The sequence below is a fragment of the Eumetopias jubatus genome, unplaced genomic scaffold (assembly GCF_037043125.1).
Source record: "Eumetopias jubatus isolate StellerSeaLion01/CBP00866 unplaced genomic scaffold, mEumJub1_p1.0 scaffold_2, whole genome shotgun sequence".
Taxonomy (NCBI): domain Eukaryota; kingdom Metazoa; phylum Chordata; class Mammalia; order Carnivora; family Otariidae; genus Eumetopias; species Eumetopias jubatus.
Window position 1 is genome coordinate 16,815,670 of NW_028274808.1, and position 27,238 is coordinate 16,842,907.

Consider the following 27,238-nt stretch of genomic DNA (forward strand, 5'->3'; position numbering starts at 1 on the left):
GCTCAGAACAGAAATTGGTTTAGTCCCTACAAACCATGTAATCAATAATAACGATACATACAAAATAAAGCTAGAGGATTTTTTTGCTCTAAAATAAAATGCATTTATGTGAATAGTTGGATACAAATTAGGAAAAAAAATGAGAGAAAAACACTTTTCCTATTAGGTATATAAATTCTAGGAAAAATTCTTTGGTTTATATTTATTTACAGTCACTTTTGATCCAGTTCAATAAGATAAGGAATCTAACCAAGTGTCCTTTGCATTTTACTGGACGAGAGGGACAACTATTAACGACCCAGTATCCAATATATTGTCAGTTTATGAGTATATAAATCAGTGTCTGATATGGTAAAAGAAAGATTACACTCTCTGATCTTCAATAAAGTTATGTGCAGTGGAATTATTCTGTTCTTTAAGAATTTAAAATTCAGAAACATCAGTAAGAGTATAAAAAGTATGTAACTGACGCATATCAAATGTATAGCTATTGGTAGATAGAGTTCCCCAGTGAAACTTTTAGTAAAGGAAATTGTTACTTAGGGCTTGAGTTGACTCTTTATCCCAAACAGACTAGGCAATTCTCGTAAGGCCCACCTTTGGTGGGGGTTTGGGGACAAGATGTTTCACTAGCATAAAACTAGAAATCAAGGTCCACAGGATTTCTTTATTTTTCTCTTTCCTTATATCCCTAAGAGTAAATGAGGTATTTTATTGTGGGAGTATACTGACAGTATATTATTGTGGGAATTGCCCAGAGATTTTTGGTGTGTTCAATAGGTCCGGGTTTAGCTTCTGACTCTTACCACCTACTGTCTTCTTACTATCCACTTACTTAACCTCTCTGGTCTCCGGTTTCTTCTTATTGGAGGGGCCTCCAGAGAACTCACTGAGATGATGAGTTCCGAACCCAGCACTCGCCAGTGCTTGGTAGTTCTTCAGCAATGGGAGCCGTAATAATAGTAATTATTGTTATAAATGTCACGATACTTCTGATTGAACTAGACCAAAACGGACTGTAAACAACTACAAATCTTCTATAAACCTCTAACAATTGTCTGAATATTCTAGGACAGAAACCATCTCAGCATTTTGAATTTAGATATAATCATCCTCATGCATGATGCTTGGTAGAGAAAAAGTACATAGGAAGTGTCTGAGCAGGTTTAACCATTTGGTACAGAAGTGGATGTGGGCTCAGCCGTCCCCAATTTGTCTAAATAGCATAATTCGGCTTTTGTTCTGTAAATGACACCTATCTCTTCTGGTAATGGTATGTTTCATCAATCAAACAACATTCCCCTAATTTTCTTATATTAATAGTCTAGCCTCACTTACCGGGCGTCCAAACTCCAGTTCTGAAAAGAATTTATACCAGGGCTCATTTTCTAAATCTATGTCATCTGGATTTATGCGATCAGTCTGGAGCAGATGTGAAGGAAAAGGGAAGGAAAAGGCACACTGAGCTGAGTGAGGGAAACGCCGCGTGGTATGAAAAACACGCACGCGCATTCGCACGCAAACATGCACCAACTCTCATCCAACAAATCTCAGCAGGAGAGACCAAAGGATGTAAAGTAAAATGAGCAAAATTAGGATATGAAGATGAGTTTCGATGGCATCACCTAGGCCCCTAGTCACTTCCTCTTTTCCACCTCCGTCTTCTCTTTTGAGTTTGCTCCTTAGCTTTGATGCAGAAACTATGAAAAACTGTGACGGCCAGGAGCATGGATAGCACACCAAAAATAGGCTAACGTTAGCCGATTAAAGTTAAAATAGACTCAAGTTAGTCACCAAGTAGCTCATCTGGGTGAGTCACTCCACTGCCCCTGCCCTCATTGATCCCAGCATGTAAGGCTGCTTCTGCAGACAGTTGGCTTGGATGCAGGTATATGGAGAGCCTGGCGGAGAGGGGGAGGGAAAAGGTGGGAAGAGAGGTGGGGGGAGGAGTGAGAGGTGCTGGGAGGCTGTTAGGGGTCGACTGGCATAAAGAACCTGGGGTCTAGTTGAGAAAGAAAGGGACAGCAAGCTGGGAGTGGTGGTGAGTAGCTAGGCTCTGATTGTCCCCTTAGCCTCTGGAGAGCAAAGGCTACCCCTGAGTTTCCCAAAGGGCATTAGCAAAGGTAATGAAGGAAGGAGCTCACCCAGGTGGGGGAAAGAGCCGGGGTGCACGGGCTTGGTATGGGGAGGCCAGTCCTGGGCGGAGGGGAGGGGCTACCAGTTACTTCTCCGTATGGTGAAACAGAAAGAGGCTTCCGGCCAGGTTCCCTTGGAACAGGTGTCGGAGTTGTTGGGAGAGGGGGCTGTAAGAAAGAGGGGTGAAGGAAACACTGATCCATTAGATGGAGGTTCTTGACGGATCGACAAGGACACCAGTTAGCAGGAGGAAACGTTTCAGAAAAGTAAGGTGTCCCTGGGGAGACCCAGATAACTTAGGAATGGTCTGGACCCCTGAAAAGATGTGAAGACAAGGAGCCTCCCAGAAAGTGAGGAATGATCATCACATTTTATGAGCTACCACCCAAGAATCACCTTCTACCTGTTTACCTTCAGCTGGAGGAATGGATTTGGAGGGGGTTGGGTTTTCACCCTACTGTAGCTGGCTAAGGGCAGGAAGTGGGTGAGTAAGAGAATCCCACTCTGGTTTGGTTGACACTGTAATTCAGAGAAAAAGCCAATTTTTATACTTGACTTGCTCCCCTCCGGTGGTTTCTGAATATTGTATTTAAGATAAAACTAGGGGTGTTAATATAAACAGCTTGAGAAAATACATACAATTGCTTTAGTAATGGAAAAACCAGACATGGAACATTTACTTTATCCAACAACATCCTGAACGCTTTTACATAATTACATGCCCGGTCAGACTGATTCAGGCTATTGACTTAATATTAAGTGAAGATGCTTCAAGTACTACATATGGGTTATTACTTCTTTGACAATTATTTCATGACACTAATTAAACATGGTGCAGTTGGACAGTAATATTTTAAGTCAGAAAAAAAAAATACCCCAGTTCCCTTAAAGCCATTCATCCTGGCCAGGAGAGGACATATTCTTTGTAATACTGAGTGTTTTGAGATAGTAGTGCATATTCAAACAAAAGCCATTATTTTGACATTAGCTTGTCCAGGTGTTTTATTGCTTTTTTGAATTCCCAATCATTTTGTTACTAGTATACAGTCTGTGTGCAATAATCAATTATATCCAGAGTATTTTTAGAGATGAGCATTTTATTTCAATATTTTCTAATAGGAGATCATAATGGTGTAGCTACAGACAGTGACAGGAAAATTTGAGGCATCATAACAAAATAGTGAAAGGGCCTAGGTTATCCAAAATATGTGGTGATCATAACGATAACGACCGTGTAGTAACTCTGGGGGATGTTTATGGTGGAATGGTGAGTGATAAAAGCTGAATATGATCATGTGTTTGTACAATATTTACAATGATATCACGAAGCCTGTGTGTGGATGAGCACAGGAAGAAAACACACACATATACAAAAAACAAAAAACAAAAAAACCCACAATGGCGTTCTGGTATTGAGATTGTCCTTTTCCTTCTTTTAAAATGTTATTTTGCTTTACTATTATAATGTTGTGGAGAACATCCTGTAATTACTATGGCAAGTGTTGCAAAAAAAACTTGATTCAATGGTACAAAAGTACTAATTGAGATTTTGATCTTAACCAAAATTCAGTTTTTCTCAAGTTATCATTTAGATAATGGCTGCAGGATATGAATATTTTATGGAATAGTTTTACTGGAGCTGATTTTTAGGGTAATTGACATTAGAGAGAACTTTCTTAATTTTTTTTTTTTTTAGATTTTTATTTATTTGAGAGAGAGAGAAAGAGAGAGCACGAGCCGGGGGGAAGGGCAGAGGAAGCCGACTCCCCGCTGACGTGGGACTCGATCCCAGGACCCTGAGATTATGACCCGAGCCAAAGGCAGCCACTTAACCGACTGAGCCATGCAGGTGCCCTGACATTAGAGAGAATTTTTTCCAGTAGTTTTTGTTCTGTGTAGAGAGGCCTAGTATTTCTTCCACAAGAAAACAAATCTTTGGTTCTTTCAAATCTCATTGTTTTTGATATTATAAACTTGATAATATTACCAATTCTTGATTTTATAATTCTGCTTTCACATATAGTACTTTGTTTTGCTAAAGGGAGATAGAAATTTCTCTTAGAGAAAACAGATTTGTTTAAAAAATATTTTGAACAGCAGAGGGCAGCAAATTTACTAAACAAATAAGTATATTTACCAGTGGTTACAACTTCACTTTGACTTCCACTTTAAGAAAATATGTAATAAACAGATATACGAAATCCAGATTTATAGAAATATATTTCTATGATAGAATGTGGAGTGCTCACTTCGGCAGCACATATACTAAAATTAGAATGTGGAAAAGGGAGAATATCTACCATCCTGCACCATAGCTTAGAATGACTGTTTTTCATGAATTATGATTTTATAGATTAAAAATTTAATTTATAGTCTCAGTGGGCAACTATCTAGAATCCATGCCAATAGAAGTTAGCAGAGAGAACGCCCCAAACAATGATCATTGGTAATTATCTATAACTTTCGAACTTAATGAAAGGCATACATTTGAGTACAGCCTTTATGGTAAAGAAATGCAAGCAGCAGAGCTAGAATTTTCTTCTCACTGTGGTTGACCTATTGAATTGCTTTAGTTATGCAACAATGGTATGTATTATGTAGCAATCTAGATCCACTCCTAAGGTACACAGAAGCCTCACAAAAGTCAGTGATACATATACACATGGTCAGCCAACAGACAATATACACACTCATAATCCCACTAAATCAACACTGTCTGTGCGTAACTTGAAAGTTCCTTTGAGTTGTTTGACACCAATATGAACACTCAGAATCTCACTTAGGAAGAAGCATGATTATATGTTACTCTAATTGCTCATTAAAACAACAAAAAAGCAGATATACTGTTGCACATTTTTCTAGTCTTTTTGTTCTCTTCTCATTGTGAAAAACCCGGCAAATCTATGCTGAAAACAAATGTGTATCAGTGCAAGAGGAAGTGTTTAAGAAAATCTAAAACTATAAATCAGACAGGATTCTTACTTAAAGGCAACCAAGGGTGAACCATTTTTAAAGTTTTTATGTTTTCTACAATTTCAAAGCATTTAGTTGCTTTTGAGGTTACAGAAATTCTACTATTCTCAATATTCTCATTGCAGGTGTATAATTTCTATGTTTTTCCAAACAAAAAGAAGTGCCAATATAACTTAATTCTTTAAAATTTATGCTCATTAGATTTTAAAGTCTTAATGGTATTCACCACTATGTTTTATATTTATTGTGGTTCCATGATAAACGATATACATATTGTCAGCTGGATTCAAACCACCAGATGAAACTCCCCAAATTTTTATACGTTAAGCTTTGACGATCTTCACTGATAAGGAAGTGTAAGTTCACTGCGGATTTAAATTGCATTTCAGCTCTGCACCATGCTTTCGATGATTATTTCTTTCTGCTTTTTTCATTATGTGCTGGCTTAGTTATGGTAGAGAAAGGTAATGTCTTCATATTGTTTTCATTTTATCATGTGTAGAGAGATCCTGAATAAGTGCTTAATTTAATTTACTTTAATGTAATTTAATTTTGGCTCACCTATAAATATATCCAATCCAGATGGGATGTAAAGTTTTTATTAATATAATCTCAGCAGCGAGTTTGTATGATTGCCTCATGGACTACATTGTGGTTCAAGTCCGTTAAAGATAAATTCCTGGTAATTGCAAAGTACTTTTGTCGATCAAATGTTAGGCCCCTTTGATCAGTGTTTTCAAATTTATAGTCAAATGAACATCTACATGCTTCAAAAAATTGCATTGACCTTTCCTTTCCTGCTAAAACCATAAACGCTTATTCCATTGATTCCTAAGGAAGAAGGGGATCCCTTTGGCCAGAGTCTGGGGGAGGACTTTTATTCAAGCAGTACAGCCTCCTCTGCCCACCGTGTACTCCAGGGAATCAGGGAATTAGTGAATCACAGTGATAATAGCCATGTGTCACATCTATTGTGTGTGCTGTGATGGAGACCGACTGTGCCTTTCGTCGCTAGGAGAGTAGAGACTTCACGGATGAGCCACAGAACAGGGATTCAGCCTCACCAATTTTACCCGCTAACTGCAAGGGTAAAACCTATATTCATTCATTCACTTATTCGTTCAATGACTAATCACTGAACAGCTACCATGTGCCAGGCATTGTGCTGGGTGCTGGGGATACAATGGGTGAGCCGGACATGGTCCCTGCCTTCAAGATGTTTAACATCCAGTGAGGGACACAGACAAGGAAACAGGCCATTAGAATTCAGTGTGGGAGGAGGAAATGCCTCATGCTACAGGCACACAGCAGGGGAGATTTACCCCCGCTCCCCGGGGGTGGAGGCGTCAGCCATGATGCCTTGGGGGAAAAGAGACAAGGCCACAGGTGAAATGGGATGGAGAGCTTTCCTGGCAGCGGAAGGGCCTGTGGAAGGCAGGCACCGGAGGCTGTCTGCACAACTGGAGTATGGTGAGCTGGCAGGAAGGGCAGGAAGAGACAGGAGGCTGGCAAGGTCAGCGGGGGCCAGCTCCCAAGGTTTTTTGGAAATTACATGAAGAAATTTGGGTTTTGCTCTAAGGATAATTGAGGAGCCTTAGGGAGACTGATTGGGTGGCTGTCCCTGTCATGCAGGCAATGGACACGGTGTGGGCCAGAAGAGAAGAGCAGCAGGGGTAGGACTTCGAGATCTTTGGGGGAGAGGGGAGTCCAGGGTGACACCTGGGAAGACTGGGCCGATGATGGCGTCATCTAGGAATTCAAAAGAGCAACAGAAAATTACCGAGAGGTTGTGTATTATTTACAAAAACTAAATAGGAACAGAGCAAAGGAATGCTCACAAACCATCTGGGAGTAAAAAAGACGGGAGAGCGAGCGCATTCCATTGAAATCCTTCAGTTTTGTTCATTTGCTCTTAACATTACTCGCATTTAGCCAATCTGCTCTCCATCCTCTCCATCTTGTGGGTTGAAGATGCTCCCGAATCGTATGTAAACTACAGCAGTAGATAACCGGTCTCTGCGGTATCACCTCACACTTAGCCTGTCTTTTCTCTTATTTAGGGAGGCAATGAGAATGAATTCAGGATTGATGACAAGGAAAAAAGATAATAGCCTGGTCCTAGAATAAAAAAGCCTGGCCAAAATGATACAGATGACAAGCCCAAATACTTTTGCACAACGTTGTCCCCCTGCAAAATTGTTTAGGAGGAATAAAAATGTTGGTTCTTTCTACTTCTCCATAAGATATCCATTCTCATTTCCTTCCAAGTTTCTTCATTCCTTCCTTCCACTCCTTTTTCCCTGTGGCTGCTGAGCCCTATCCATACCTAAATCTCCAGCTATGCAAATGCTCCCAGAATTTTCTGTTCTTCTTAGAATACAAGCCCAGCTTTGCATACTCATCAAAAGAAAGACTCAAAGTTCCTCAGGGTAGAGACTGTGTCTTGTTCACTACTGTCTCCCAATACAATGTCTGGCACATAGTTGGTGCTCAATAAATGTTGTTGAATGAGTAAATAACAGAAATATCCCAGTGAGGAAGCTTCTAAAATCAATCCTGGGGTGCCTGGGTGGCTCAGTCGTTAAGCGTCTGCCTTCGGCTCAGGTCATGATCCCGGGGTCCTGGGATCGAGCCCCTGCATCGGGCTCCCTGCTCAGCGGGAAGCCTGCTTCTCCCTCTCCCGCTCCCCCTGCTTGTGTTCCCTCTCTTGCTGTGTCTCTCTCTGTCAAATAAGTAAATAAAATCTTTAAAAAAAATAAAAATAAATAAATAAAAAAAATAAAATCAATCCTGTTTCCTGAGACCACAGCTACTAAAGTGTTCAGTACAACCGCAACATTCTTATAAATTGTTAGAAAGATCATGAATGATCATTTTGTTATTTACGTTTAAATCTGAGGCTCATTATTTTGCATAATTAGTTTGCTACTTTCCGTTTTATGCCATGGTAACATCGTGGTTCACTCAATTCTCAGACTAGAAATTTCAAAGTATCATGATATTCAATCGTATAAGCTAGTGAACAGGTTCTAAGTTTGCACTAAGCCTGCAAACCAATCCTGTTCTTCTTCTGTTTTTTTTTTTTTCTTTCAGTTTTTCTGGTGAAGTTCTGTTACTCTAAAAGATAGGAATTATTTGAAGACAGGCAAAGAAGGCTTGCATAAATATTATGTAGGAATTACGTGATTGTAAGGTTTTTGAACGTGTTTCTTAAGAACATAACCATGAATACAGGGTTTTAAAAACTAAACCAAGGGCACTCATGTTGGGTGTGGTAAGGCAAAGTTTTCTAATCAAATTTCAGGGCTGGCCTTGCATTATATATAATAATATGCTTTCTTGGATACTCTTAAAGGAGTGAACAAAGAAAACTCTTCTTTCCTGTTCACTGACAGCACCTAAAATTCTTTTAAAACAACGGAGGAGTGCAAATTATAAATGGATCCGTAGAAGCAGGTTTTGATAGAGATGCAAAGGAGTTACAGTTTCAAAGAGATCCCAAGGGCACTGATCTAGGAGGGAAAGCAGAGCACTCAGAAAGGAGGACTGGGAAAATAAAAACCAAGAGGGCCAAGAAACAACCTATTTGTTAAATTGCACTTAGAAGAGGCAAGTTTATCTCTCTTTTTGTTTGCATACATGAAATAACTAGAAAAAAATTCTGCCAAGTTAAATGTAATCTTGATCCATTAGATTGACAATCAGGAAGCTTGAGGCTTGGTAACCTGAGAGAGATTTAACAAGAATCAATTAAAACAACTTGTTTTTTAAAAGAAAGGCATTTGGGAAATTTCCCCTTCATCCAAAGAAATATTAAGCAAACGACAGAGGACGGGATGGGCACTGTGTGGGCCCGTTTGTATCAGAGAGACTAATGAATGATTTTTCTCATTAGCAATGTAGACTAGTAATTAAGTATTGCATTTATGAATTTTTAAACAATTAAGCTCAGGGCCATGCTTAGGCACAGCTATCGTTACATGCAAATGGGCCCCCTCCTTGGTTGGTAGGGACAATATATTAGAGAGTGTATCTTCGATTCTCAGACAAGATGCACGCATCACGATACAAAATCAACTTGATTTCTAAACGCTGCCAAATCCACAAATTATCTTTGCAACAAACATTGCTAAATGATACAAACTTCAGGTCTGCCGGGGAACCCAGAAGCCTAGAGAACTGGCATTCTGTTTAGTGACAAGTGCTTACTGGTCTTTCATGCTGGAGAATGGATGACTTCCCAGGTTCATATTCAAAAATACTCCTTGGCTCAGAACGAAATTTTCTTGTGTCCACTTTTCTATCTGGAGGATCCCAGTCATGCCTAGAAATAAAGACCAATTATATAAAAATAATTCTATATGCTTCAAGCAATACTGGAAAGCCACTTGCTATCTGTTTACAAAGTTAATCTTAGTATAGATTTTTAAAAAGTATCTCAGGATATGGGGCGCCTGGGTGGCTCAGTCGGTTAAGCGACTGCCTTCGGCTCAGGTCATGATCCTGGAGTCCCGGGATCGAGTCCCGCATCGGGCTCAGGCTCCCTGCTCGGCGGGGAGTCTGCTTCTCCCTCTGACCCTCTCCCCTCTCATGTGCTCGCTCTCTCAAATAAATAAATAAATAAAATCTTTTAAAAAAAGTATCTCAGGATAAACAGTTAATCTGCAAAAAATACCACATTCATATGTTGTTTTACATAAATGATTTAAAGCCATTCTTCTATTTCATATTATATTTTCCTCTAATTTTTTTTTCATATATGATCCTGCAGGCTCAATAACTCACACAAGGGGCATATAGATATGCATGCAGCCAGTGCTCTGCTTGGGAAACCCTTGGGATGGTATACAAATTACAGCTGTGTATATTTGTGTTTAGAGTAAATGGTGGTTATGGTCCATTGAGTTATGTGAGTTTAGTTTACCACTCTGTGACCTGGCATCCTTGATCCTAAGTGACAAGGAGTAATGCGCACACCATGCTTGAGCTTATTTATCCCGCAAGTGGCGTCACAGTGTGGGAAAAGTACAAAAGTGTCACTTGGGCTGCCATCCACAGAAGCAAGCTGTGTGGCAGGAAAGAGCCTCCTTTGGTATTACCCTTGAAAAACCAGAGTCAGACAGCCATCCTCTTGCATAAGAGACCTTGGAAGCAGCTCTTATTCCTGAACTAATATCCTTCAAAAGGAGGTCAATGAAGGACTTTGAAAGTAAAGCTTTTCTAGGTAGCCGGAGGGCACAAGAAGGCTTCCTTTGAGACAATGTATATGGAAGCCATCTAGAAATTTTTAAGAGATAATCATATTTCGTAATGAGAGATTTATTTCTACTAAACATAGGACAAATAATACATTTGAATTTGAGTTAATTTTGGTTTTTTTAATAGCAGAGATGGCATTTTGTGTCTAGACAATTATTTCTCAAATTTAAGGCATCACACTCATAAACATATAGTTTATCATGAGATTAAAGCGAGGATCTCTTCACACGTGATATGTGTCTATTTCATGGTATCTTGTATCCTCTATGATCATCAGTTACTCTTAATGGTACAATGGGGTAAATACAATATTTATGGGATGGATATGATAGGTGGGTGCTTAATAATTAGTGTTAATGCTGAAAAATTCTTATATTGTTATTAATTGCTAGGATCACATGAGCTATCACTTTAGTCAGAGCTGAGTTTGAATGCTGGCTTGGACATATGAGCTGTATGAGCTGAGCTATTTACTTTAATTCTCTGAACCACAGTTTCTTCTCTCTAAAATGGGTTTAAAATAGAACATATCTCATTGGGTCATTCTCAGAATTAAACAACATAATAGAGGGAAAGTACTTAGCATAGTGCTCACCTCATAGTGAGCTCTCAATAAAAGTTACCTATAAGTAGGATTATTAGTCATAATCCTAATAAAAATTGTGCAGTAAAAGTGTGTTTATAAATTTTTATTTTTGTGTGAATAGTTTCTATAAAAATTTCAGTGGGGAAATGAAAATTGGTATCATCTTGAGAAGCTGGTAGAAATGAGTCACAAATAGACACTAACTAATGCCTTATTTATTATTTATGAACAACCTTGCCTGCTTTCCAAAAGAGACTGTTGTGTACCAGAGGGGAAACTGTAAATCATTAATAGACCCAACATTTCAAATCTGAGGAAAATGAAAATTAACTGCAGAGTCTCTGACATGCAATGTCAAAGGAAGTATGTGTCAATTATTTCTATTTATTTGTCTTGTTACTTGCATTTATTGATCAAAAAGACTGTGCTCATGTTACTTCAAGCTTCGGTGATTATGATCTTATGAATCAAGATTGTGTTTGCCACAATCGCAATAGAGGTCAACATGGCACATGCGTTGACTCAGGTTATACGTGTCCTGTCTCGGTAACGTAAGCACTGAGTCTTCTACTAAATGTCAGATGGTCTTACTTTTCTCCTAAACTAAATAAAGGCCACTTTGGGGGAAAGTGCCTTACTTTTCTGTTGAAGATCGATCTCTTGGCCGATGTGGTGGGACTGGAGGAGGAACATGTGGGGGAGGGACAGGGGAGGAGGCGTCCTTAAAGACATCGGTGCCATTGTCGGAGTGGCTTTTGGAGAGGGGTCTGTAGGTCTGGGTCTTTGCAGCAGGATGTGACTGAGCGCTGTAGGGTGAGTTGTACAGGCCTATCATGAAACACAACACAACAGAACAAACAGAAACAGATAACATTTTAAAAGCACATTAAATTATTTATACCCCACAAAATATCTGGTGATTTTCCCAACATGTTTATCAGTAAGCATATTCATGACGCATGCATTGGGCAGTATTTCTTAATCGATTTATGAATATTATTAATTTATTAATTGTGATTAACATATTGATTTGTTATTGATACATTCTGTACACAATGGTTACAGTAAATCTTCAACAATCATTTTGAAATTAGTAATAATTCAGACTGGCATTAGGGATAAATTTGGAGGTACTCGGCAACTATTCTCCTGGATAATATAAATTAATAACATAGTTTTCAGAGGAAGATTAAAAATAGTTCACAGAATCGTTTCCAAATATCTTCTATTACTTTAAAAGCTCTGATTTACATGTGATAATTGACACGTTAATTACAATCGAACAAAATATTGAGCAAGTTGTATATGTGCTGTGTATAAGCCTTAAGCTGGGCTTAAGGACACCAAAATCCTCTGTAAGCTTGTAGTGTATCTGGTGAAATGAGACATGGATAGAATTGTGATTGAAAATAATTGGTAACATGATAAAGGCCAAATGAGGAAAATGCACATTAAGAATTAAAGATTTTAGAAGATGGTAGATTGGTCAGAGGGGATATTATGGAACTCATGGCACTGGGGTGAGCCCTGGAGGACTGGTTTGGGTGGGTGGGTGGGGGAAGAGGGCAGGGGGATGGTTTAGGAAAAACAAAAACAAAAACAAAAAGAGGCAGGAAGGACTAGACATAGCCCCGAGGCCCGCAGGGTTTGTAGAGAGGGGAGAGGGAGGTTGCAGTTGTCTGCCAAAGAAACAGCGAAACTGTCTGGAAAGGGCTCTGCAAGGTTGTATGTAACTACTGTTCAATTTACTAATTACTAATGGATACAGAATTTCAGTAAAAATCATTATAAAAATTCTGAATTTCCTGCCACCTCAGTCTTTTGAGTTAGGTCAATTTTCATTCATCTGCTTCTCCTGAGGGTCCGTACAAATTGCAGTGACAAATGAAAAGACAATGTCCGGGGGCGCCTCGGTGGCTCAGTTGATTGAGCATCTGACTCTTGATTTTGGCTCATGTCATGATCTCAGGGTCCTGGGATGGGGCCCCGCGACGGGCTCCGTGCTCAGCAGGGGAGTCTGCTTCTCCCTCTCCCTCCCCCTTTGCCCTTCCCCCTGCTGGCGCTCTCTCTCCCTGCCGCTCTAAAATAAATAAATAAATCTTGAAAAAGACAATGTCCGCCCTTACTATTTTGCCTGGATTCTACAATCAGACTTCAAACTTACAGCTTGTTAAAAACAAAACAGGACCCAAATGGAGTCACTCATGTATGCTGAGCCCCATGTCAACAAATGGAGACTAATTAATTACAGTTTTGGCTCGGCTAGAAATGGAATCTTAAACCAGACAATCAGGAATTGCCTGACCAGCACTAGTGAGCTCACCAGCCATCCCCTAAAGGAAAAGTAACCTTGTAATCACCTACCTACTTTTTTTTTTTTTTTTTTTTCCCAGTATAGCTTCCTTGTTTGGCTCCTGTCTGTCTATGAAAGCTTTTCAGAGCTCCTTTCTAACGGCTGGATTGGATGCTGCCGGATTCGTGAATCGTTGAATAAAGCCAATAATATCTTTAAAATTTACTTGGCTGAATTTTGTTTTGTTAACAAGCTAAACCCAGGAGGTGAGTCTGGAGTACCCGTGGCTAGGAATAAAAGTTGAGGGAAACATTTTCCTGGGCTTCCCGGTATCACCAGGAAGAGGGAGGGCTGACACCTCAGAGGTCTTGCTGCTGGCTAACCTTGTTCTGTCTGGTTTTTCCTCTCCATTTGTCTTTGGAGACTAGTTAGCAGAATCCCTAACAGGTAAGGGGGCCGAGTGTCGGCCTTCAGGCATCAAGGAGGGGAGAATCTTGTGCAGTTCTAGGCCAGGCTGGCAAGGGGACCCCTAGGGGAGGGGAGCAGCCTGAGCCTCTGAGCCCGCTCTAAAGAAAGGAAATCCAGATTTTGTAGAACAGTCTCCAGCCTGGGGCTGAGCGGGGACAGGAGGCCCTCTATAGGATCCCCTAATGTGACCTTTAGGAGAAAGGGAAATGTTTTGGAGGGGTCCTTCAGCCTGCAACCACGTCACACGATACCAACACACTCAACTGCAAGGAGAAACGCCCAGAATTGCGGTCGTGCCATTAGGACTGTTGGCAACTCTGAGTCAGGAAAGTGGCTCGGCGGAGTGGGATTTTTTAAGAAATCCTTCAATGAATGGTTGCATTTTGGGAGCACAAGCATAGACAAAGTCACAGAATACTTTGCTGAACTTGTTTTTTGTGAAGTGTATCTGAAAGATCTTATGCAACTGTGATCACTCTCGCTGCTGATAAAAGATCTTTATCTGACTTTGTACCCTAGTTACAGTGTGTTCTTTCACACTGTCCTTCAGACTTGGGTTAAACATTCCTGAAGCCCAGAATAAAATGACAGTGAGAATAAATGAGAGAAAACAGTATTAGTTCTCATTTCCATGAGAAAAGATCGATCCTTTGGTCATGCATGCTTTGAGAAAAGGAAAACAGCATCCTCTTGATTGTATAAACTGAAAACATGCGACACAAACAGGGGTAAAAAGGTGAGTGTGAAGTGCTTCCAAGCATTGCCGAGCATACAGTATTCATCGCGAGCAAGGAAACCAGTCCTACCTGCATTATATGTATAAGGAGTATTATACATGTCTGTGTCATCATCTAGAAAACGAAACATAAATATTATGGTAATACAGATTTGGTCACCATATCATAACAAGATAGTAGAATTTCAGAGAAACAAACAAACAAATTTGGTAGAAAACCAATGTATTAGGTGCCTGCGTGGCTCAGTCAGTTAAGCGTCTGCCTTTGGCTCAGGTCATGATCCCGGAGTCCTGGGTTGGAGCCCCGGTTGGGCTCCTTGCTCAGTGAGGAGTCTGCTTCTCCCTCTGCCCCTCCACCCCACCCCTGCTCTCTCTGGCTGGCTCTCTCCCTTTCTCTCTCTCTCAAATAAATAAATAAATAAATCTTAAAAAAAAAGAAAAAAGAAAACCAATGTATTTTGCCTAGTTCATAATATCATTTTTTTTAAAATTTTTCTAATATTGTTTTGTTGCTGGGCTTCTGCAGTTTGTCCTCGCTTGTCTGTAACCTATTTGCTCGGCGGCCCTCTCCCCAGCATACAAGGTCAATGCCTTTTCCTCCCTTCTTCAGGCAACCTTCTCTTCAGAATCATGCATTTCCTCGGGGAAGTGCTTTAAAGATCTCTTGTCAACCTCTGCTCACTCTCTCGATAAGGAGCTGACATGTGTGGACAGAGAACAATGAGTCTGTCTAAGCACACACCACGCCACACAGCTCCAGATAGTGGACAGGGAAGGAGGGAGGGAGCAGAGCACCTGGCAGCCCTCCAAGGGTCAGCTAATAAGAGGCTTCTTGGCAGCTCAGGGGTGAGGCAGGAGCACAGGTGTTTGTGATTGGAGGGTGATAGAAGGCGAACAGAAGAGAAAGAGGGAGGGCTGTGGTGTTGCTAGGCCCTTAACAGTTTGTGTGAACCAGAACTATACAGGAGTCTACATATACATCCTTCCACCAGGAGGATCTGATCAGAAAACAGAGTAACATACATACCCGGCTTGTGCACCATGTGAATTTGCTTAAACATTGTCTTGTACCAGTCCTTTGGTCTGTCAACTGTCTATAAAAGAGAATGTCCAGGAGTTAAAACAACTGGTTCCAAATCAACAGTGTTCCTCAATGTTCTTCCTTCTATATTGTATCTTTTCTCATAGCAGATTTCTGTTCTGGGATTAAAAACAAAATCTATTTCGTGATGACAGTACCAGTAACTTATCCAGTTATGCCTGCAGTTTGTAAATATGTCACCCCTTGTTTGAGTTGAGGCTGAACTGGCACATTATATGCTATGGTTTTAATTTTTGCAAATCATACTGAGCCCAGCACTAGAGAGTTGATATGTGCACAAACATACTTATATCAAATGCATGGAATAAAAGTTGTGGTGTTATAATGGTTTGCTTAACTCCTTTTGGTGATAATTACCATTATCCTTAAAAACATTTTAGTGAGTGTTCTGTTCAAAACATTATTTTTAGAATTAACTAGGGGATATTTTTGACTTTCAAACTGTATTCTGGTCAGCTTAAACTTAGAGAAAAATATGACATAGTCCTACAGCAAATCTAAAAAAGGTGTAGATATTGTTTTGAAATTGTTTAAACATGATAAAAAAAATATATGCAACATTTGCCTGGCTAAATTGTAAATTCTTTTAGAGTAGAAGCTCCTGACACACCCCGGGGTTTGGGCGTGATACAAACAGTGGACTGTAGTAGAAAGAAGAAATTAGTGTCAGCTCAACCTAGATTCAAATCTTTGCTTCCTTTAATTATTGTTACCTACTTCCTAGCAATATGAATTTGGGCCAGTTAGGTAAGCTTTTAGGCCTCAGGTTTGTCCTTTCTAAGATGAGATTATATCTACATCAGAGGGTTGTTATGGAAATGGAATGAAGCCGCATATACAATAAGACCTAGAACAATGCCTAGAATATAAGCTATGCTCAAGGAACATTACATATTTAAGGATAAAATAGTGAATGAATCCAGGTTATTGGATGGAATGCTACCTGATTATACGCCTGTGAAAGTAGACCTATATCTGTATAATAATAATTAAAGATTTTGCTCGGCAACATCTTTATCTCAACATTTCCAGAAATACTCCAGCAAGAAACTCAATCATTCTGTGTCCAGTAATAAATAAGCTGGATTTTCCGAGACAGTTTTCTTGATATAAAATATTCTGTTAGGTCTGCCATAAAAATATTCTTGTACTTTTTTAGACTGAGCTTTGGTATGGATATTATATCCTATTTTTTTTTCCCTCAGAAATGTGGTAATTGCATTTTTCATCTGGAAATTGAGGGATTTGTGCCGTATCTAAAGTTTGTTTCTAAGAATATATGGTTCTGATAATCGCTATAAATACAGATTAACATTAAGAGCTACTTGACTTTGTTATGAATCACCTCTTCATTCATTTAAGGCTCTTTCTACAAAGGAAGAGCTGCGGAGATTGTTGATTGACCTTATATTCAAAGGGCGGGCGCTGGTGGGAGGAGGGCAGTGTCGAAGCAGGCGTCTAGTTTTATTCGTTGCTGGTTTAAACATAGTAGCGAACATGTATCTTTCAGGGACATGTTCATAAAAGATCAATTTCTATTTGGTTAAGCTTTATTTCCTTCAGGTATTCAGCAACAGAAAATAAGACATAACTTTGTGCACACACGTTTCCCAGCCATCCTGGACACAACCAATAGCAACAAGGAAATCGAATAAGTAAGTTATGTCACTGTATATGGCAATGTATCTTGACAGACAGGATTTTTTTTCTTCACTTGCTGGAGGGCATGGATCAGGCAGGAGCTCAGTTCTGCCATCTGCTAGCTTTATATGGTGAGCACAGAGATGCCAGGAAGTGCCCAACTGGTTGGCAAAGAGGAATATGAAACTGGTATAAGGCAATACTAAAACTCTCTGTCCCTTTCTGAAAGAAGCACTCTAAGCATTTAAAGTTTCTTTGTCATGGACATGTTATGGCTAATACTGAGATGAAGTAAATAGAAGTCTACTCAAATTTACGGACGTTTGCTTTCGTATGTGTCCTTCAAGGTTATTTTGTATGCACAGTTAAGTACTAGCAATTCACTATTCAGTTGTTTCCTCTAATCTTGACAGAATACACCTGCATTTTACATTGCTACAGTTTACAAAGCATCAGAACTCTACACTGATGTATCATGCAGAGACTTCCAAAAAGGGAAAGGACACATATTTTCTACACAAGAGTATACAGTGATTCTATTCTATTTTTGCCCCTCTCTAGCTTTGAAAAGGCTCAAACAGTGTTATATTTGAACTAGAAGAAAAGAATCTTGTATTTCACTTAACGAGCTGGCTTTAATTAGACAACCTCCTGGGACCTGAACCCTAGCGATTTTTGTTGCCATTAAGAATGGCAGTAAAAAGCTAACACAGAATCCCAGGTCACATGAGAGAGAGCAGACGGGGGAGCCTTCATTCAAATAACTCAAAGGTACATTTGTTGACTTTTGGCTTTCTAGAATTTCTAGTTTACTTTACAAAATTTTGTTTCCTTGGTATAGGCTGGTTGTCTAAAATGAGACCATAACATGATACACTGAGGCAGGACTGCCTTTGGTGGATACACTGAGCAGAATTCCACGTGAAGCAATTTGAGTCTGATAATCATTACTTTCTACACAGATGAGAAAGAAAAACAACCTTGGAGATTCTTGGCCTGCTGTGGCTCAGAGATGGCCTGACTCAACATTTATAAACACAGCTATACTTGGGGATGTGCTCAGCAAGGCTAAAAAATAGGGACCGTGAATAAGAGTCTTCACAGACCTGTACCTTCTTTGTAAAGGTTTAAAAGTCTAAATAAGACCACAACTGTACATAAAAATTATGGTTCCTTATAAGGAAATTCTGGGCTGCTTATATTTTCTTTTCTATTTTATGGAAGGAAAACTAGCACTGAATGTTTAGTACATGTGTTTGCTTAGGCATATCTAAACATGCTTTTGATTTGCAAGTAGAAAGACAATATAGAATTTTAATACTCCTTGATTTTCACGAACCATCTATGACGTCTGTTTCTTTTTTCCTTTTGAAAACTAACAAGCAAGTCCTTGCTATGTAAGAAAATTATGACTTATGGATAAAAAAATGGTCCAGCTTTTTGTGTTGTTTCTTATATATCATTTATCTATGTTAAAGGCACACTCAGAGATCTCAGATACAATCCTTTCAGACAGAAACCTCTAACAACATAGAACCAGGGATCTCTTCATGTGTGTATCTTCTGTGACTTGAGGGTTGAGGAAACAAAACCAGGGGCACCATTCCTGTCTGACACTGCATCCCTACATTATTTGGAAAAAAGATTTCAAATTTAACCATTCTGAGTCAGAAATCTTAAAAGGCACACAAATGACAAGACGGCATCACCAGAAACATGTAGTTGTCATAGGACTGTTAGTCACAATCTCCGAACTTTTTCTGTTATTTAAATATGACAATCATCAGGTCCAACATAGATTTGTGGGACTTTGTAATTAGCCACATTCAGTGTTCCCAGAATCTAGCGAGTCTACAACCCCAGCAACTGCTGTACCGATTGACTTTCTGGCTTTCGGTTCTAATACAGATGCTTGGAATAATCAGTTTTTAACTCTTCTCTCAGAATGCTTCATCCCCACATGGGAGATGCAATCTTACCACTGCTTTTTTTTTCCTGATCCCTTTCCCATTCTTTTCCTCTGTCCGCTATTGTCTTTGGCCTCCCAGGGTTTGCATTCCAGGGAAGCAGCTCTTGGCAACACCTCCCCCCTCCAACCCCCAGGTATGTGGGTGTTGCAGGCACTTGTGTTCAGCCTGCGCCCCCTTCTTGCACAGCCCCCCAATTCACCTGCAGAGGCGCGGCTGCTCTCATCCTGGCTCCCAGAGTCTTCCTTCTGCCGGCTAGCCCCAACCTTCTCTGCAAGGAGACTGGTCAGCGAGCCGCTGCCTGCCCAGGCTCTCTCAATAGCTGCCTCTGCTGAGCTTTGCCAGAAGGGGCTGCCCTGACACACTGAGCAATGCTTTGGCAGAGTTTAAAGACTTAAAAAAAAAAAAAAAAATCCAAACACTTTCACTTATCATCCCCAAGGGCTTGCAGCGGGCACAGCTGAAGAGGGACACTAAAATGTGTATTTTTCTTCAGTTTTTCCTTTCCATGACATTAACTCCCTTCACTCTAATCATCTCACCTCCCAATGCCCAATTCACAGCTCCCAATCTCCTGATGTGAACACACAGCCATTTCAAGAAACAAATCGCTGGTTTATTTGCAATGAACGTGGGAATTCAATGCAGCCAAAGAATTCACATTTCCTTCTTCCTTCTCTTTTCTCTCTGTTGCCCTAACACTCCTTGGAAAAAGGTAAAAAAAAAAAAAAACATTCTTTTTTTTTTTTTTGGTTTCCCATGATCACAGTTTTCATGATTTTCAATTAAAAATGCAAAAACAGATTGTGTGATCAGCTTCGATCGACAAGTTCTTTTTCTCTTTCTCTGCCACACACAGCATAATATTTCCTAAGAACTCAGATGGCACAGAGGGCCATCCTCATTATATAAGAGCATCGGAATACACAAAGCCATCGACAATCCATCCTTTGTAGAGTCTATGCCCAGCCCTGCAACAGCGTGCACCCTGGCATTTCCTACCGTTCTAATTGCTGTGGGGATTCCGGATTCATCCACGGGCCCGATCCCCGGGTAGTGCGGGGCTTTGATGACCGTCACTCTCTTCTCTTCCTCTGAGGATCTGTACAGTGGTATGGAGCTGCCCATGGTGCTGTCCAGAGACTGCGCGTGCTGGGGATATGTCTCCGCGGAATCTGCGGAGACCGTGTGGGGAGATACAATGTATCGGATGCACAAGGAATCATGAATTGAAGGTGCCTCTTGTATGTTGATGCCAACTCTAACACAGAATCCATTGCCATCACTATCTCTTTTAACCCGTTTACCTTACATTCGAGCCGTCTATTGTTAATATGCACGTAGGTACCCAACACAACAATAACAACAGGTGCTTTTCTGAAGAAGGGTGCAGGAAAGAATAGCATTTGCTGAAAGACCGTGTGACCATGTAACAGCCACTGTGTTAAGAAAGTACATGTCTTATCCTTCTAGTGTGTTGGGGCGGGGGCTCCGTTTTATAGGTGAAGAGGCAGAAACAGAGACGTTAATATTATTTTTGTGAAACTGCTGACTACTATTAATTAAAAATGCTGAAATGTCCTCTGAGAATAAAAGATATGATTGTCAAGTATACAGCAGCAATTTCATAAAAATAAAAACAAAAATCACATTAAGAAATCTTCACCTCTGAACATATACTTAGATGTGAAAGCTTCTGGATTAAATAAATGATTTTAAATTATTGATGTTGATGTTTATTTAAGTAGCCATGATGGCCACAATATCTTTGCCTTAACTTTAAAATACCAAAACCCATTTCTTGCCCCTTCAGTGTAAAAATTGCCCAAAGCATATACATTAGATGCAATGTTCCTATCTTCATGCCATATTTATTAACTTTTAGTATACTTTGCTAAGAAACAGAAAGGACTTTATGTACTATATATTCCATTTACTCTTAGTTCACAGGTATCTATGAAGATCAACATTATTACCATTCATTTTGTACAATTGATAATATGACTTCCTGCTTTTTTACAATAAATTTCAAAATTTTGGTGAGCAAGACTGATTCTTGACATAGGTTGTCTGATCTGGTACTCAAAAAGGTCTCTTTTCATGTGACTGTGGAAAAGTTCTAATGTTTCAGCGTTAATGGATTATCTCTCTCTCTCTCTCTCTCTTTCTCAAAAGATATGACTGTGTTTTTGTAACAAATTTATATAAAACTTCATAAGTAAGATTTTAAAAAGATTTAACTCATCATTATAGGGATAAGTACAGTGAGGATCCCTATTAGCGAAAATCTATTATAACATTTATAACTGCTATCATTATTATGACTATGTTCAATTGAGTTTGCAACAGAAAAGCATTTTTGATCCATTTCTGATGAAGAAGGGCCTCATCTGTCATTGTATGTAAAAGCAGTATCTTTTCCAAGCAACTCCAGGTGAAGACACATGATTTCCCACTTAATCCCCAAAAGGAATTGAGTTGGGAACCGTGATGGTGGTATTTCTACTAAACAACAAGTATTTTTTGAGCACCTCATATCAAAATCCCAGCCCAAGCAAACAGTATTAACTTTGTCTTCACATACGGTTCACAAGATGTAGTGAATTTATAGCCTACATAATACAAGTTTAGCCTTTTATTTTATTTGTCTTTTATAGGTCCATTTACTCTCATTTTTGTAGTCTTTTGGCCTCAACGCAATATAAAGTTTCTCTAAGGCAGGATAGATTTATATATTCTCCTCAGGACCTATCTCAGCACTTGGCCGATTGGAATATGTTCGACTGTGTTTATAGAGGGAATTTCTTTCCAGGTAGTACGGTTTGTATGTGAATCTACCCATTGATATGTTCTAATATGAAAGCCTGTCTGCATTCAAGTATTTATATATTTTGTTTCTTGGGGTGGAAGGGACAAAGTTGTGTTTATTAAGACAGATAATGAGGATAGACGGTCAGACTCCGATAATAATTATTTGGGAAAACATTACGACCTAGAATAACTTGTAGTTTTACTATAGATGTGTGATAATTCATAGCTCTGTAAAAAAAATCTAGGTATAATGGACTCCCGTCATAATCCTGCACTATGGACTGATTGTTTAAGAGCAACATCTTGGCACAAAAGCATTCTACTTTCTTATGCTCTAAAAGGACATCTTTGTAAGAGTCACAGATGATCCCCAGGAGCAGCATTAGAGAAGGCACAACTATATTTAGACTTTTCTTTAATGAGTCTCAGGGCTCCTTGTAAGTGTTAGAGAGGTCCTGTTGACTACAGAAGCTGAGATCCACAATGTACATGCTGAATGTTCCTGGGTAAGCTGATGGCATCACGTCTTTCAACAAACAGTGTTGGGGAAGATGCTGCTTGCTATTAATGAGGAAATGGGAGTGAAAGCCCTGTTTTCTACTTTCTTTCTGTTGCTTGTTGGTGGTGGCCAGGGCATCGGTCCTCTCCTGATTTTCTGAGAGGTGTGTAGCTCGCTCACTTTCTACCACCTTCCTCCCTGCTGTCTGGAAGCCTTCCAGTCGCTCAACATCATGGAAACTTTCTCAGCTTAAATTCGGATGATGGTTTGATTTGGTTTGATTTTTAGTGTTTGCAGTGTCTTTTTTTAAAACATTTTTAAAAACTAAGAAATACGTTATTTTCTAAACAGTCCTACTATATTTTGCCACATAAAAATGTTTATCATTATATGGTACAAGTTCTTATCCAGGAGGTTTCAAAGAGGTCACAAGCCCCATGAAATTATATGCTTACAACTTTTTATAAATGTTCAAATATTCATTTTTTTTCTGGAGAAGAAATCCCTTTCATCAAATTCTTAAATTTTCAAAGGATTAAGAACTCTCTATAAAATTCAGGGATCATTCTTTAAAGGAACTGCTATCCTTGACTGATGATATTCTTTTGGTCTCAGTTCAAAGAGTAGTTTCCTACTTTGTGAGGCAGTGGTTTACTGTTTACTGTTTGGTGAGGCAGCCTGTCCCCTTGTTAGACTGTTTTAAGTGGTTTTTTTTTTTAAGATTTTATTTATTTATTTGACACAGAGAGACACAGCGAGAGAGGGAACACAAGCAGGGGGAGTGGGAGAGGGAGAAGCAGGCTTCCCGTGGAGCAGGGAGCCTGATGTGGGGCTCGATCCCAGGACCCTGGGATCATGACCTGAGCCGAAGGCAGACACTTAATGACTGTGCCACCCAGGCGCCCTGACTGTTTTAACTGTTAAACAATTCTTTACATATACCAAACCATTTTCTACAACGAAAGCTTTTCCACAAAAAAGACTGTGTTGAACATGGAGGTATCTGTCATCCGTGGAAATGTGCTACGTGAATGTTCTGGTTGTGTGAACTCTCCTGCCCAACTGGCCACTTTTTTCTTTCTACCCCAAACACTTAATAGCCTCAGAGGTAGATGCAGCCATTATCGTTTTGGGTTCGCTGGATGGCTATTTTCTCCCGTGTTGAATCCTCAACTCTTAATTCCTCCCCTAGGATAGGGTCATTAAATAGTGGAGTGTTGAATGTTTCTTCCTTCCTTTTTGAAAAATTACTCTGATATCTTCCCATGTGGTTTGTTCTTGCTATATTGAAATTGTCATGGAAATCACGACTATCAAATGACTCACCAAGTGAGCGGCCATGCTGCATGATAATGCTTGAATTGAGCGAGCCTGGGAGAGAGTAAGCTGAAGGGGAAAACGGCCTTTGATAGTAACTCATTGGACTCACAGCACCTCCAGAGTTTCCATTCACTGTTATCTGGCTCTGAGAAAAGAGCAAAGACATCCTGTTACAGCACATAGTCCTCTGTAAACATCATTCCTTTACATGACAATAAGAGACTTCAATCACATGACAGTCATCAGCTGTCAAATGTTTATTTACTTTGAAAACTGATGTCTAGAGGGACAGGGTACATTTTTTTCAATGTCCTCTCTATCTTCCTTCATTTCTGAAATCACTGTCTTACATGTCAGAGGGCACAGGAGGTAATTAGGAAGAATAGAAGCAGCTGACATGGCAGTCTGCCAAGAGAGATGCCAAAAGCATCCGTGGGAGTCAGTATAAAATAAACGTGGAGGGTGAATTTGCTTTTATAGTCATGATAAGTGGTCAGAACATTGTCACACTGCTCTGTGTGAGGGATTTGAAAGGAATCTTCTTGGACAGGAAGAAGGGCATTGGTTCTCAGATTTAGGGCTATCTTCTAGTGAATGGATGTTTCTAGGCGAGGTATTAACATAAGGAACACAACTGTTTGGATTTATATATCATGAAGCAGTCTATTCTAGAAGAATCAAGCTTTTCTGATAAACCACTGGCTTCTCCCTATTCCAAGCTCATTTAGCACTTTATGGGTCTCCTTTTGGTTTCTTAATAATATATTGTTTTGATTGCTTTATATCTGAGTATTCTATATCCCCAGTGATATCTCAAGATACTTGTTGGAGAGTCATATATCTGCTTCTATGCGTTCAACCGGGGCTAATAATGTAGTAGATACTCAATAGATATATACTGTAATTGAAATGGATCAACTGAGTTCACAAGAGGTTGAGCTCACCACTGTTAAGGATGCCTCTCTATCCACAACACAGCACCCAGTGTGGTAGAGATTACATAATGCATGGGAATGAGACAAAACATTAGTGAAAGCATTTAGTTAAAATACCTTACAGCTGAATACACACAAACACACATATGCACATAGAAAAAGAACCATCATTTGTGAACTTTTCCTCCTTATTTTAAAACAGATTAAACTTCTAAAATACAGGCCTGAAATGTAGGTAGTCAATTGCATATTTCCATGATTTTTCACTTTAAAGCAGATGTTTTGAAATGACCAAGAGTTAATTTAATTTCACTCTTTTGTAGCCATACCACATCTGTCCTACAGTCAATCAACATTCCATTATAATGATGGTGCTTGCTGATTAGGTACTTCTCTAAGCTGTTCCAGAAACCACTCTCCTGACAGAAGCTACCATATCCTCTAGGTCTGCTCCCTGAAGAGCACTGGACATCCAAACGATGTGAGATGCTGGCCTACCCCAAATGCTTCAGAGCCTGTCTGTAACTTTGATGGATTATTTGAGAATATTTTTGCCACCTTGCCCAAATCAGTTTGGTTGTTCTGTGTAAATATAATTCCAATCCTATTGTTATAAGGTGTTACAGTGAGTGTTAAAAGCAGGAGAATTCTTCTTAAAAACCATCATGTTACTTGGTTACTAAACTTAGGAAAGCTGCCTTGAATCCTATTTTGATGGTTTCAGTAACATTGATTATGGGTAAAAAAATAAATACTGCAGATAGACTTAGGCTTTCATCCCGTTAAACCAAGTAAGAGTTTACTAATGAAATAATACCCTTAGAATTTTAAGAAAATAATTTATTGTTAGAGTGAAATAATTATTAGGAAAATCATCTCTTGGAGAACCTAGGTGCAATTTCACTTGTAAGTTGAAACTAAGTTCAGTTACAGTTAGCTCTGGTTGTGCCCACAGGACTGTATGTAGGCCTCTCAGGCTCCTGAAGAGTCTTGAAAACAGCAAATTGAATCGGTTGGTGCATAAATTGATATATTATCACTGTTCTGTACCTTGGCTAAAGGCCCTACCATTCTTTAAAGTTTTAAAAATGAGTAACTATTGAAAACACAGGAGAACATGAGGAGAGGCCCAGGCCTGCTGAGCTCCTGGCTGTAGTGATAGGGGTGGGGTGTGCCTTGGAAAGTGAGTTTTTTTTCTGTAGCCCAGTCACTAACTGGAACATTTCACAGCAAAGTTTTATATCCAGCCTTTGAATGAATACGAAATCCCATGTAAAGTATTGTTAAGTATTTAAGAAAGATACTAAAAAGTTTTTAGTATCTTTTGTCTTCTATAACTGCAACTTGAAAAACATATGGCTTATAATATTTCTCCCTGCATGAAATTTTCAGGTTTATGACCTTGACACAACATAAAATCTATGTACCATAACTAAAATTTTGTTTATAACAGTGCTTATATCAAACTGCATTATGAAATCAATTTTAGAAAAAAAATTCCTTTTTTTTTTTGCCTAGAGTTATGTAACTTTCAAAATGAAGCCATTATCTATATACATTATATGTGATTGAAAATCTGTACTTTAAAATTTCAAAGCATTTTAGTCATTTGTGAATCATTTATTAGGGACAGCTTGTCCTAAAGACATATTTAAAGGATGTCATATGTATAGGAAGTACTTCTATATTGCTCTAAGTGGAAAATAAATTATTGATATATAAAACCATAAATGAATTCACAAATTTCTATGCCAAAATGGCTCAGGAAAAATAATTCCAAAAAATCAGAGGTCTAAATTCCTGCATTGTAGACTAAAAGAGTATCTACATCATTCATCCCTGTAAGACAGCTAGGTTCAAAAGATGTAGCTGTTAGAGAGAAGCAAGAATAAGCATCATGCGGTCAGCAATTGTGTATGTGAGAAACAAGGCTACATGAACTATTCACATAGGACACATTCGTATGAATCTCAGAGGTAAACTGTCATCTACCAGGGTTTAATACTGGGTTTGAATTTGTGAAAAATTTTAGACTTTCCCTATAATCTAATCATCATAATATTTTATATATATACTTATCTAAATTTCTGAGACATTTTCTTTTTTTAAAGATTAAAAATATTATCAAGGCAAATCACTGTACAACTCATTAGCTAGAGCAACACGGTATAAATATAGAGAGAGTCGTTTATAAATGACTCTAAAATGAGTGAGGAGAAGATAGTTGAGTTTTTCATCTCAAAGTGGGTTTATGAGGATGACTGTAAAGGGTTTTCTGGAAGGACAGACTGTATGGAGTTGGCTTAGATATAATTTACACTTAAATGAATAAAAATGCTTGGCAGCAAAATGAGACGGCAGGCAAGAAATCAATCAGTCCTTGTGTTTGTCCTATAGAGATCTGTTTAAAAAGCACTGGAGGCGAAGGAAGGAAGAATAATTTGATGCATGACAGCAGCGGTGGTGATGGGGGTGCCATCTGTCATGGCAGACTTCTGACCCACAGTTGGGG

General features: G+C 39.2%; 1 protein-coding gene across 18 annotated transcripts in view; it reads right to left on the reverse strand.

The window, feature by feature from the left end:
- The window catches only part of SORBS2 (sorbin and SH3 domain containing 2), an 89,166-nt gene that overhangs the window by 45,672 nt on the left and 16,256 nt on the right, over positions 1 to 27,238 (reverse strand). For 5 of the 18 annotated variants that reach the window (XM_088021371.1, XM_088021370.1, XM_088021376.1 and 2 more), the window contains 8 exons: positions 23,798 to 23,936; positions 20,164 to 20,336; positions 15,479 to 15,545; positions 14,522 to 14,566; positions 11,593 to 11,782; positions 9,319 to 9,433; positions 2,145 to 2,303; positions 1,339 to 1,422 (listed from right to left, as the gene is read on the reverse strand). In XM_088021371.1, the coding sequence (XP_087877497.1) occupies positions 1,339 to 1,422; positions 2,145 to 2,303; positions 9,319 to 9,433; positions 11,593 to 11,782; positions 14,522 to 14,566; positions 15,479 to 15,545; positions 20,164 to 20,336; positions 23,798 to 23,936 (972 nt within the window). Of the gene's footprint in view, positions 1 to 1,338; positions 1,423 to 2,144; positions 2,304 to 9,318; positions 9,434 to 11,592; positions 11,783 to 14,521; positions 14,567 to 15,478; positions 15,546 to 19,363; positions 19,388 to 20,163; positions 20,337 to 23,797; positions 23,937 to 27,238 lie in introns of those variants that run through there. The other 13 variants (XM_088021383.1, XM_088021375.1, XM_088021382.1 and 10 more) reach the window with 8 other exon arrangements.